The sequence below is a fragment of the Mycena indigotica genome, assembly GCF_014461135.1.
Source record: "Mycena indigotica strain 171206Taipei chromosome Unknown Mind.scaff0010, whole genome shotgun sequence".
Taxonomy (NCBI): Eukaryota; Fungi; Basidiomycota; class Agaricomycetes; order Agaricales; family Mycenaceae; genus Mycena; species Mycena indigotica.
The window spans coordinates 1,181,034-1,194,354 of record NW_023503009.1 but is presented as its reverse complement, the minus strand read 5'-3'; the positions used below and the strand labels follow the sequence as shown (position 1 = coordinate 1,194,354).

Here is a 13,321-nt window from a genome sequence, read left to right as displayed (position 1 = left end):
GTCCCACATCAAGCCACATGCTTGTGCTGTTTCCAATGACATAGAAACAATCTGAGATCCAGAATCCAGAACACATTCAATTGGTCCAGTTGAGTGAATATGTGGATAGGTGACTTTGAGAGGTTCAGAGTCCCTTGCCACATAAATTTGCCTTGGTGTTTCATCCTCTTCAAGACCATCAAGGTATTGAAGGCCCGGATAAGGGTCCTGTGCAATCATAGATCCAGCAGGCATGCCATCAATCTCAGTATTGATGATGAAAACCCCTTCCACTTCAGGCAATTCACTCATTTCCACTGCATTGCTGTCCAAGCTTAACTGTTCTTCTGGTACCATCTGCGCTGTGTTGGAAGCCAAGGATATTCCAGGAGTGTCTTGTACTGACTCCACTGGATGTCTAGCTCTGGTGAGACGAAGTTTCTCACGGTTGCGCAGATCCTTGCTAAGTCCAAACAGATCACCAAGCCTGATGGTGACTTCTGTGTCATTGATCCTGCCCAAAATATCTTCTGCAAGGCCTTCCCTCTGAATAGGAGCCTTATACTTGAATGAGCGCCCAGCGCCCTCATGTTCCTCCTCCTGTACAGGTTGCCTAGCCTTGGGTGGCTGAGTTCGAGCCCCACTGCCAACTTGGACAAACTTGTAAGGAAGGTTCTTCAACTCCTTGTTGACCTTAGCCCTCTTGGCTGGTTGTCTTGGTGGTTCATCATCATCCTCTAGTTCATCAATGTCCTCCCTCTCAGGTGGCCTGTTCTGATGTTGGCCTTCCTTCATCAAGGTCTCTAAAAACCCGAACCTTGTGAGTTGTTGCCTTTGCTCTTCTTCTGTTGAGCAAACTGAATAGAGGGTCCACCCTGAGCATTCATCATATTGAACACTGCTTTGCCAAAAGATTCCATATCCATCATAGGAGCTTATGTTGGTGGAGAGTTCATAGGCATAGGTGCATTCTGTGCCATATATGTGGGTTGTGCTACATATCTCCCATTATTTGAAGTGGGTCCACCTTGGTCTGCAAGCTGACTAAGCTTGACATGGATAGTCCTGACTTCATCTCTGAGCATATCAAACTCATCATCATTGATGTTTGATGAGCCATCACCATAGTAGTGTTGCCCTGCAGCTCCCTTTCTCTGCCAATACTCCTCAACTCTGACTGCCACTGGTGTTGGTCCTGGTGGAATAAAGTTGCCATCAGACAGCCTCTGCTTGCCATCTTCCACCACAATCCAACCCTTTATCAGATGTTGATGCTTCCTAGGACAATCCCTTGCAAAGTGGTCTGGGTCTCCACAATAGTAGCAACTAGAACCATTACCACCTCTGTTCATGCCTCCTCCATAGCTTCTATTGCTGTTATAGCCCCTATCCTGTTGGCCATAAGAGTTCTGTGCCCTGTCACGCTGATCTTGATCGTCACGGTCACGCGGTGGATTGTTCCTCTGATTTTGGAAAGCCTTAACCAATTCATTAATAGATGACTTGGTCTGCCTCTGTCCAGCATCAACCATATCCCTTAGACCAGATACTTGTCCTTCAAGATCATCAAGCCTGACATCACGTTCCTCCAATTTAACCCGTGGGAATTTCTCTGATCTTCTGACCTCAGTGGGTGAACTGATGTCATAGGTGGTATCTCCACCATTGGTCTTGGCATATCTTTCTGCCAACTTGATCAAATCATCCAGCTTGATTGAATCCTCCTTCCTGTCTGAAGTTGCTGCTGCTCCAGCTGCAGGTGGTGTCTCCTCCTTGAGAATATTCTTGGTATGCATGACAGTCTTCAAAGATCTGGAAAACTCTTTCTCCAAGGTATCCAGATATCTTCTGCATGCCTCCTTATTCAGGATTATAGCAGGGTCCTTCTGAAGTTTCTTGATCAAAGCCTTAAACTTCAACCCAAATCGGGTAAGTTTTCCTTCCTGAGTGTGACGAATGCCATGATACTCGTCACATAACTCCTCTAGGTCCCTCATGGTACCCAACCTGTCTTCCTCTACCTCAGGATAGATCTTCTTGATTGCCTTCTTGAACTCTTCATAGGTCTTGGTAATATCTGTGTACTCTGTCAAGAGTCTCCACTCTTCTTTCCTCTTGTTGGAAAGGTAACTGGTCAGCATAGTCTTCTTTTCCTGATCCTGATTGACTTTTCCCAAAGTGATGATATCATCAACTTGATCAAAGAAATCAATCAAATCATTCTTGTCCTCTGATGTGAACCTAGGGACTCCTGTTTCCCATGGTCTTGGTATTTTAAATGTAGCAGCATTTGTCCCATTGCTAGCCTGGTTTGCTGCCATTGGTGCTTGGTTGTTGGATGAAGATGATGAACTGGAACTTGGTGAACCAGGTATAGGTGTTGTATATGGGAGATCAGTATCCCAGTTGTGGTAGTTATCTGGATTCTCAAAGTCAAATCCTAGAGCCTGCTCAAGGTTTGTCTCTCCAAGGTCCTGTTCTTGTTCTTCTTGTTTAACTTCTCCCTCTGAATTATCTTCAGGGATATCTTCTGGGTCTGGCCTAAGTGCAGCAGCCAATAATTCAATCCAAGCTCCTACTCTCTCCTGATGCCCTGCTTCTGGTTGTGCACTTGAGGATGAAATGTTTAAAGAAGGAGTTGCTGTGTTCCTGTTACCAATCAATGGTAATAGGTGATGATAGTCTCCAGTACTGTTCTCCAATATCTCTCCTTCTTCTAGCTCAGGCTCTTCAAGGATAGAAGGTAGTCCAGCCAGTATGTGTCCTTCTAGTTCCAAAGAGTCTTCTTCAACTACTTCAGTTTGTGTTGTGTCTGGATCAATATGACCAGATGTGACTTGTGTATTACGTAATTCTGACCAGCGCTCTGCGCGATCACGTGCTTTCTCTCTTTCCAAATTTCTTGCTATATGCGCCGCAGATAGTCTTGAACTCGTTGTTTATATGTGATCAACACAATATAATATTTGTTGAATATTCTGGATGAACCCCCTCGCGGTGGGCTCCAGATGAAACGCGGGAAACCGGGGTGTGGGTGGGAAAGGAAAGAGCCAAAAAGGGCGCTGGAGATGTGAAAGAAAACAAAACAAAACACTCACTCAACAACCCAAACCAAAACAAATCCAGCAATCCCAAATGTAGTAGATAGTTCTTCCCAATACAAGGTCGGTATCATTATTCGCGTGCGTATTCGGGGGTTCCAGTCAAAGTATATGACTGTGGCAACCCAGGGGATATCCAATAGTAGTGTGTTTAAGTGGTTGTTTAACGTTAAAGACTTGTCCGCTCAGCGGCAAGAGTCGTGGGAACGAGTAGGTACATGTATATAGTTGTCGCAATAGAGTATCGGTCCGACGGCATTAGCGCTCCGTTGATTGGCAGACGGCGTCTGTCAATGATCGTATTCAAAATGCCCCGCAGGGCGTATTCCCTTGCAATCCCACTAAGATTCACTGGTGCTATAGGTACATGGGGTGCCTAATTTATAGCTCTTTTCCCGTCACTCCGTCACGGTGCTGCGGTCACTCCGCAGCGCCCTCGTCGCTACCACCGCCTCGCGTCTCTGGCGACGTTGCCCCGTTCCCTTGGTGGCTTACCTGAGGCTTAGTTAGCCGCTGAGTAAGGCTTAACAAGCCTTACTCATCGCGCTGGCTTGCCTTTCGCCACCTTGCTGCGCCTTGCTTGTCGACGACCACCACCCGCCGTAGCGCCCGCGTGTCACCATCCTTGTTGATGATACCAAACTCGAAATCGAGTGCGACATCAGCGATTTTCCTAAACTCATTCAGTGTTTTGTGGCCGCCGAAACCGAATTCATCAGAGTGAATGCTGCACTCACCGATCCAGAAGCGAAAGACCCTAACTCGGTACAAGAAGCAAAATCGTCCATTTACTGGACCTATTGGTTGGCAGCTCTATATGAGGAGCTGGAAGCGTTGAAGGCCAAGGGAGTGTACGAAGAAGTGAAGGAGCTTCCTTTTGGTCGGAAAGCTGTCGACTCGAAATGGGTGCTGCACATTAAACGCAACCGAGACGGGCTGATTGCCCAATTCAAAGCGAGACTTGTGGCCAAAGGCTTTACTCAGATCCCAGGCCAAGATTTCGTTTACACTTTTGCACCTGTTGCTCGATGGGAATCAATTCGTCTGATTCTTGCGCTTGTAGCGAGATTCGATATGGAACTACGTCAAGTCGACGTCAAGACGGCTTTCCTTAATGGTCCACTTGAGGAAGAAATCTACATGCGCAAGCCGTCAATACTTGGAGCGGGATTCTGGAGATTGCTGAAAGTCTAAGGCTTGTATGGTTTGAAGCAAGCGGGACGGCAATGGTACCTGGAGCTCAATGCGAGCCTCGGGAAAATTGGATTCCAATGATTGGCGTCAGACTGGAGTGTATACAAGCGAAGCCAAATCTCCGCTTATTCGTTCTTACATAGTGAATTTCTGGCTTTGGCTTTGTCACGGGCACTATGGAACTCATACCAAATGAATTTCAAGTAGCCACCAAAAGTGAAATTCATCCCAAATCAATATGAATTCCATAGGGAATATGAAAGATTTCACCCAAAATTCGCATGAAGTTCATGGACCCATATTTTTGGAATCTACTTAAGAAAACAGATTTTGCAATTTCATTGTAAAAATGAAAGATTTCATTAGAGATTATCAGCACTTGGTTTTCTAAAATATTTGAGGGAGATTGATCTACTGATGAGACAAATTTGAGAACAGCTTCAAATATTTTACAGTGAAAATGAATGTCTTTCACCACCCAGTTATAGCTGTACAACCAGAAAACTCACAATTTTTCAATGAAAAGCCTTGGCATTCTCAAAAATTATTTCTAAAACTCAGAGGCTAGTTCAAAATTTCTGAAGGCCATTTTTTGCGGCTGCTGATAATCTCTATTGTCTTTTTACACTTTGACTTGAAATTCATCTGGTTCTAGACTCACAGTGGGGCCAGTCACAAGCCACTACTCTGACTCGGAGAAGACATAAATAAGTAGTGGTAGTTTTTGGAGATGACAGATGTAACGATGCCGAATGCTTGTTGTCTGAGAAGAACGATATGGAAGCAGGAATCGAAATGCGCTGTTTAACGGGTCTCAGGCTAGCGAGCCATTAGACACCTCTGAAGGTCGTTTCCAAGGCCACTAGTACTTTCTTCTGCGCGCCAGTACCGACAACGTTTGCCTCGGAGCCAAGCCAATCTTATACTGTAGTATTAACTTTCGACCACCACTACAAACTTATCTTACTATCAAACCTGTGGATGCAAGAAGACAGATAAGCCTGAGTATGGAAGAAGAGTCCGAGATCAGTACCGTAAGATGATGAATATGTAGTAGACTTCAGAGTAAATAGTACGGTGTAGAGGAGAAAGAGAAATAGAGAGACGTGGAGATAGATATGGTGTAGTAGCATAGCAGACAGTAGCGTGTATGTTCCAGCGTAAGAGCAAATTCATGTCTGGTCAGGCATCCAGACGAAGACCGACATCCAAAATCCGCCCCCACCGGATGACATTATGTATTGCAGCCACATCAGCATGCACACGCCATCCCCCTCGACTCCATACCGCTTTAGCTCCCCGTAGAACACCCGCAGATTGTGTAGAAATTGGCGAGAACGAGTGAAGACAGCGCTCGTCGCCTGGCCTGGAAGCAAATTCGGAACGGGGCCATCGCTTGTGGCTCTAAACGGGGGAGGCCCAAGGGCTTGTATCGGTGCAATCATCGACGAAGTGAGGTAACGACGATGATTCTTGCTCGAGACACAATTATTCCACACGTCAATGACACGGAAGATGAGCGAGCAAAGGTTTGGAGACAGAAAAACGGCAGGATATGGCGATATATCAAGGAGATGAGGAGGAAGGGCATCTAGAGAGTCGAATTTGGCCAAGGGAGTCGTCCTGCGACAAGCGCGCGTGCTGGAAGAGGGAGATCTGATATCGGGGAAGTCGTTCGTTTGTGCTCGAAAGTGGTGTAATGGAGAATTCGGATTTGGTCGACATGTGGCGGTCGGAAGACGGAATGGAACGGGTTCGTGCGCATGTAAGTGTTCATCTTGAAGTATATGAGCGTCCTGTATCGCGCGGTGTCCAATCCAGGAGGCGGAGCAGAAGAAGGTGGACAGGACCGATATCAGGAGGAAGGGAGGAACAACATCGAGAACGAGGTCGTGGAATGGTGGCGGGACAAAATCGTGCGATTTGTTGTTGTAAACAATTTTTTGGGAAAGCCGTTGGTGAAGACGCGAGATGCAAAGACTGGTCAGGAGGCGATATGGATTTGATGGTCGTTTTCCGCGACATCTGCAGTCCAAACGAGCGGCGCAAATATCTGCCAACAGTGGAAGTGTGAATGCCTGTCTCCAACCCTCTTCGACGTTCAAGAGCAGAAACATGACGTAGAATTTTGACAGCGTGAAGATGTCGAGGAAGAGGTCGAGAAGGGAGCCGTTAAAGGGGCCCAGAGTAAATTGCCATGGTGGATGTGTGTTAATGGTTGTTGGGGAAGCGGTGGTTTGCGTGGAAAAAGGCAGTGGGTTGGGAGGAAAGTGTATCCACGGCTTCAGCGCCCGGGGGACGACAAAGTGGCTGAGGCATTGTTTCGTAGACCATATATAGTTCCAGTAAGAAACGAAGACATCCAATAACCGAGGGATATGTTTTGACTGGCAGAATATGGCCACGAATCGCGTTACGTGATGCGGGAGGAGGAGGGCATTGGCGAACTCGGGAATGAGGTCGTGGAGTTGTTTTACAACAGCCGCAGGTGATAAGGCGATGTGAGGGGACGCGCGGTAAGTCATTTCTCCGGATGCAAGAGGCAACCGAGGGGAGTTATCCAACGGTTGAACGTGTGGTGTTTTCGACCTTATTCGCCAACAAATAATGACAACAGTGTCCCGTCCGTATTTAATTGTCGAGGAGAGCGCAAGACGACGTGTGGAAAGGGGGAGGACGTTTTTGAAGAGAAAGAAGATGGAGGAATATAGTGCTATTGCCGCGTTTTCGCGAGTTCTGCGGGAAATGAGCTTGGCTACTGAGAAAGCTAGCCGAAGAACGCGCCTTGAATCATCAGAACCGTTGCATATAGTCGCGCCAAGGTATACATCCACTGTGAGGGCGCGTATGCGCCTTTGACCAAACGCGCTAGACTTGCCAGCCTCCAACCAGTCACTGCTCCGTCGTAAATCTGCGATATCCTAGAGCAAGTGTCAGTTTGATTGAATATACCTGATTTGGTGTAATTTGATGATATGTGACAATGTGACGCCAGAGTTTTTCGATTTACGACTGCGAGCTAAATCGAAAAACTCTGGCGTCACATTGTCACATATCATCAAATTACACCAAATCAGGTATATTCAATCAAACTGACACTTGCTCTAGGATATCGCAGATTTACGACGGAGCAGTGACTGGTTGGAGGCTGGCCCCAGCACAACTCCCTCCCTCAACAATAAATCTCTGCCCCACCCCTCCTAGTCGACCCGCGTGCTGTCGTCGTCTTTCCAGTCAAACGTGCCACGTAATCGGCCTTCAAGCTCTGTACACGCCCGGTTGTATGGCATACCCCCAAGGGATGGGATCAAGAAAGGCGGCCCGCGCGCCGCAGACGGGTGTACCAAACGACATGGAGGAAAAGGACAAGATGGTATTTCCTTTTTCGGCCAGGCGATGGTTGTTCCCGATTGCCTAGATATTTCATCTTCACTGGACGACTGCACACCTCCGGTGCCGACGACCTACCCAAGCTGTTAGTCCAAGCAATAGTGGTAGCCCATCTTGCGCGACCTTCTCACTGGGAGCTCATGAATTGGTGCTCGCATACTCTGGCTTTCAAATGCGCCCTCGGATTTCTTCGCCATATTGTAGAAATCGGCTTAAAGTATAGCTGGACATGCACACATTTACTAGTAGCCTGAAACTTGCAAGACACTAGAGACTCTGAGTCTGACAATCTTGGCTTGGTACACTCGAGAGAAACAACCACCTGAAGTCGCTTACTAGAAATACACAAGTTTTCGCTCTCGTGAACGACTGTCTTCACGGGTCAGAAGAAAGGATTGCGAGCGAGACTAAAGTTTTCGGAGAAAAAAAAATTATTAACGCAATTGCGCTCTTAGTGATACTTAGGGGCTAACCCTAGCAATACTTAAATATCTGGTCCAACTCTATGCCCGCTCCGGATCCTTTGCACCCGGTATCTCCACGAGAAGTACCGCCTGCCCATACATATGGTCCAACACCGGCTCATTCCCCATCGCGATATACGCCGACTCTGCCCTATTCCTCTCGTCTTCGGGTTGGGGTTCTGTCACCCGATATACTGACACCAGGTGCTCGTCCGCATGCAGCTGCGCACTTGCCTGTCTGCCTGCCGCGTTTGAGCGCACAAGCGGCTGGCCCGTGCGTCTAAGCTCGTCTTCGACCTCCCTTGAGTCCTCCTCCGCCCCCCCAGATCTTTCGCAGGTCGAGCACGCCGTCCAGCGCCATGCGCACACCCTCACCCCCATCCCAGTCCATGTCGCCCGGTGTGGTGTACACTAACTTGAGCATAGACAGCACGTGGCCGATGGTGTTTGCCAGTGGGTCGGAAATTGTGCGTGGGACGGGTACTCGTGCTCAAGACCAAAGCCAAGGAAACCGCCTTCGGGTAGGAAAGCAGTGTCGGCAAGCAGCGCAGCCAACGCCGTCTGGAAGGCGACTTCAGCCTCAGACGATGGCTGTCTTGTCACGGTATTCAGATCATGCGAGGACGATTTGAGTGAAAGGAGAAGATGGTAGGTGAGTGTGACCCGATGGCCAGCGATAACGGGCTCGACAGCATGGGTGACATCGCTGAAGAAGGCGATGTATGCGATTGAGCCGTTTTTACCAGCAAGTTGTATTGCAGAGTCAAACATGAACGAGTTCTGGCCGTGTGATAAGTTTAATTGTCCGCCTTGATGCTCTGTGGGGAGAACAATGACGAGCGAGCCAACCATGCTTTTTCCACGGGGCGTGTCCTTATGAGACTTGAAGAAAGAACCAGGGCCTGGAGAACGTTCGATAAAAGGCAGAAGATTCAAGGATCGGACTCACCATACACATTTAGCTTATAAAGCTCCGCCCGGATAACCGCGTCATCGCGTCCTTCGAGCAACTCCGGCATGATTTCTGTAGAAGACTCAGTCGTGGATGGGAAACGACTCTATAGGAAGCTACCTGTAGAAGACTACAATGATAAGTAGGTAGCTACGGAATGAATGGAACGGCATACCTCAGTCGTGGATGGGAAACGACCGTGACTGAGGAGCACGTGACATCGGTCCGGAATATCTCCTGCCCGGCATATCCCATGCACGGGCCACCCATACTGCATCGCGCCTATATCGCGCTCTCCAACAATTTCATCGAGAATATTAAGCGTCCCAATATCAAGCGACGCAGCAAAGTTTCCGCAGTCGAGTTGCCCCGCCTTGCGGTAGCCCTCGTCAAGCACGTCTTCTGTCCCCAGCCCAAATGTCGCGGGCTCACACGCCTCAGTTGCCTCTGCAAAGTTGAGCATCGCCGCGGCCAGTCTTCAGAAATCGTCAACGTTCAGTTGGAGCAGCTGCAACGCACAAGCCCACCGTTCATTGCTGGCAGTCTGCTTGTAGAACAGCGCCAAGTCCTCGGGCCAGACATCAAGCACACCGCATGTCCACGGCGTAGACTGCTTCATAGCTTCGCGCAGCGCAGAGAGGTGCGCTTCAGCCATTGTTGTAGTCGAGGACTGCCCCTTTTCGTGTCGAGTCATAAGCACGTGCCGTGACTGCCGAGTCACATTATCATCTTCCCAGTTAACGTTGCCCTGGTCCTGTCTTCCTTCCAAGTTTCAACAGTATGGCAACAGTCTCTGGACTGTCAAAATTTTGACGTCGGAACATTGATGTGGTGTGATTGTGTGATCAGGGACCCCAGCTACCTACATCTTAGCCAATAGCCTGTAACACTTGTGTACGAAGATGCCCAAAACAAAGCTGCATATGTGGACTACCCTCAATAGATTGTTCTTAGCCTGTTCAGCCCCAGGCCCCCAGAAGACTTGTTCCATTAGAAACTTGAGTACCTACTGGCTATTCAACTGAAATGATACTCAGATTACAAAGGAGATTGAGCCATCAGCAAAAAAATGGAGAAGGTGTCAAGGGCTTACCGGGCTTGAACATGCCAAAATCGGCGAAATCAGCCACAAAACCTTGCCAGTCTGTTGGTGCCTCAAGGGGTCTTACAAATGACCATTGAATTGTTGGAGGTGGAAGATTACAAGCTGATGGCCAGCGTGGCAAGGACGGGCCGGCCCGTTTAGGTGTTGCAATTGCTTACACTGTGTTCTGGACTTCAAAAGGTTTATTGGTGCTGGCCTCTCTTGACCAGACAGTTCATACATTGTAGTTAATAACAAAAACATTGTTTATTTGGTTTGGTAGAATAAGAAAATGGTACAACTGGACACCAAACCCCTCGGTCCTGACCCACGACATCGCCACCACTATTCCCTGCACCCATCGGATAGACACCACCAGCACTCTCGGGCCCACGTTCCATCGACTCAACAGCAGCCTGCGATGTCACAGATAAGACCTGGCCCGTCCGCTCCGGTGCTAGTGTCGGGCCACCACGGGCTTGTAAACACGCAGCACCTGACAACGGGGAACATGCACCCTAGTAGGAGGAACACACACGTGGGAAGCATGTGACCGAGAACGACGTGTCAAGCCGTTGCCGAGCCCAATTCGACACCAGGGGACTGGGGAGGAGTGCTAGGAGGTTAGTAGTAGCGCCTGGCCCGCAAGGGATGTACGATCGTCCCCTCTGCAGCCAGGAACAAGGACAAGGAGGAGTAGGAGAGGCCAGGGTGTCCGATCACCCCTTTGTGGGCCCACGTAGTGCGATAGCGTACCATGTACTTGTCAGGGGAACCCCCCTTTCGGCCCCTCGGAGACGCCTCCGATTCCGGTCCGATTCCGGTTCTGTCTCCGGTTCCGTCTCCGGTCCGGCCCTCCATCTCGCCCGCACAATCACCGATCCGTCAACACCCTCCCAACGGTCGCCCTGGGACCTTGCCTGCGACGCCGCCCAAGCTTTCTGTGCCCGACAGCGGCAGCTACGGACAAGCAGTATATAGTCAGCTCCCTAGCAGGCGGACCCTTAGAGTTTCTTCTCTTTGGATCCTCCCCTGCTAGGTCAGCTTTGTTTGTATTTGCTTACCAATGTTCACGCTTTGGATCCTCCCCTGCTAGGCCTTGATCTCAGGCCTCCGGGGTTGCCCTTACAATTCTCCCAATAATGAAACGGGCATGTGGATTGTTGAGCCTGAAATGCGGACTTGGGGCTCCACCACCTGGTTTGTTACTATCGTTTACCATCATATTCCCTGGGACTTGCAATATATTCATTCTCTGGATGCCTTTCAAGCTTTTCAGGTAAACAAATACATAGACCACCATGCAAATGAAATTTTATTTGAAAATTGTAGCAACTTCTGACATGTACTGGCATCTAGCTTGCACAATTTCCTCTTCTGGAGCCCACTAACACCAGGTCTTCCAGCTCTCCAGCTCCACCAGGTCACCCTAGTAAGTTTGGGTTTTCCTGATGCTCTACCATCCTCTTCACCAGACATCTTTCCAATCCGCTCATTTATACCCTCCACATATGCCCATACCCTCTCCCTTCCACTCCCTGTACAGTAGATAGTCAAATTATACATCACTGGCAAGGCCACATGACCAGGGCAAGGGTTTGATACACCCCAAGGAGTCCAAAGAAAACTGGAGGGTAATATTTGCCCCCAAAAGGGACATCTTTATTTATTGGAAAAAAAAGTTGAAAAAGGTCAAGTGGATAGAAAATAAATCTATGGGTAAAAAACAGCTTCCCAGATTGTAGCAAAAAGAAAAAAAAGCTTGCCTGTAGGGGGGAAAAATGGAACTTTTTTGGTCCCAAGGAGCCTTTTTGTATTATAATATTGGCCTTTTTTTCTGACAAGATTGCTATTTCATTCATTAAGTCTTTTTGAATCGTTTTTCCCAACAAATAAAGGTGTCCCTTTTGGGGATACTTATTACCATCATTAAAATTTTTAAAAATCCTCCATTTTCTTCTCAATCCTCAGGGTGAGAGACTGTCTCGATGAATTGAATGCTATTGCTCAATATTACTCTGCCTCTTCCACACTGGCACTCTGCAACACCCACCATACCTATGTAATCTCGGTCTCAAAGCTTTACAGGTTTTATATAGAGAGGTCTGCTGAAGAAAGGCAAGTGCCCACTTGATCTAGTTTCTGGGGTCCAGATTGATGCAGGATCAGCTATCAAGCCTCGGACATCAAAAATCCGGACAGTCCAGAGACTGTTGCCATACAACAGATGTTCGCCAACGTAACTCCTCAACTCACCTGATCCAGATTGATATCTTCTGCCAGGTTATGGAAAATCCAGACGTCTTCAAGTTGTTCTTAGCCGTCAGCTTCAAGGACAGGCCATCCCACGACCTCAACGCTGCTGGCCGACAACGACAACACAGTATCAGCGGGTTTAGCCGTGTCGTGAATGAATCTACAGATTCTCTTCCAGTGTCCGTGGACATCTAGACTATAAGGAGGAGTCTGTTCTGTAGTTTGGACGTGTCAAGGAACGGTAGGAGAAGGACATGTGAAGGCCAGATATTATCGTGCAGGGAGCAGAAGCAGAAACATATATATGGGGTAGAGGGCATGGGGATAAGGAAGAACCATAAGGTATATATGTTCCGCATTCATCACCGCCGCCATATCGTTGGAACTGTCGCAACACGGCCTTTTCAAACTGACAAAACGCAACACCAAGCCCGCCTCCGTTGTGATATTGGTCTCAGACGGTGTATCTGGTTCTTTCTCCACATAGAGCACGAGGTCACGAAAAAACGACCCAAGACAACGCTCGTCGCCTGGTCCGAAAGGCAAATTCGGAACGGGGGCCATGATATCGCTCGTGGACTCTAGCGGGGGGGTTGTAGTGGTGTATTGCAGTTGGAGAAGTCAATGGTAATGATGGATGAAGAGTGGAAACGTAAGGGAAGCCAATTACTTCAATCAGCCCAGTTATCGTCGAAGAGAGGGAAGGACACAGAATTCTGCTCCAGACATATTACTCCATGTATTAGTGACACGGAGCCTGCGCGAGCGAAAGTTTTTTTTTTGGGGGGGGGGTATAAGAGCGCAGAATATGGTCGTATATCCATGGGGAGGAGGGGGGCCATCTCAAGCCTTGGAACTGGCCAACGGAATGATTTCGGGACAAGCGCGCGTGATAGAAGTG

At 48.5% G+C, this 13,321-nt stretch overlaps 2 protein-coding genes across 2 annotated transcripts; both read right to left on the bottom strand.

Annotated features, from left to right (window-relative positions):
* Positions 1–5,446: 5,446 nt before the first annotated feature.
* Positions 5,447–6,799, bottom strand: MIND_01121100 (uncharacterized protein; the record flags this gene model as incomplete). Its single annotated transcript, XM_037367768.1, has 1 exon — positions 5,447–6,799. One exon carries the CDS (start codon positions 6,797–6,799, stop codon positions 5,447–5,449), a length of 1,353 nt encoding a protein of 450 aa, XP_037215600.1.
* A 1,740-nt stretch (positions 6,800–8,539) lies between these two features.
* On the bottom strand, positions 8,540–9,735 carry MIND_01121000 (Fe2OG dioxygenase domain-containing protein; the record flags this gene model as incomplete). Its single annotated transcript, XM_037367767.1, has 4 exons — positions 8,540–9,030; positions 9,078–9,186; positions 9,256–9,556; positions 9,608–9,735. 4 exons carry the CDS (start codon positions 9,733–9,735, stop codon positions 8,540–8,542), a joined length of 1,029 nt encoding a protein of 342 aa, XP_037215599.1.
* Between the last annotated feature and the right edge of the window lie 3,586 nt (positions 9,736–13,321).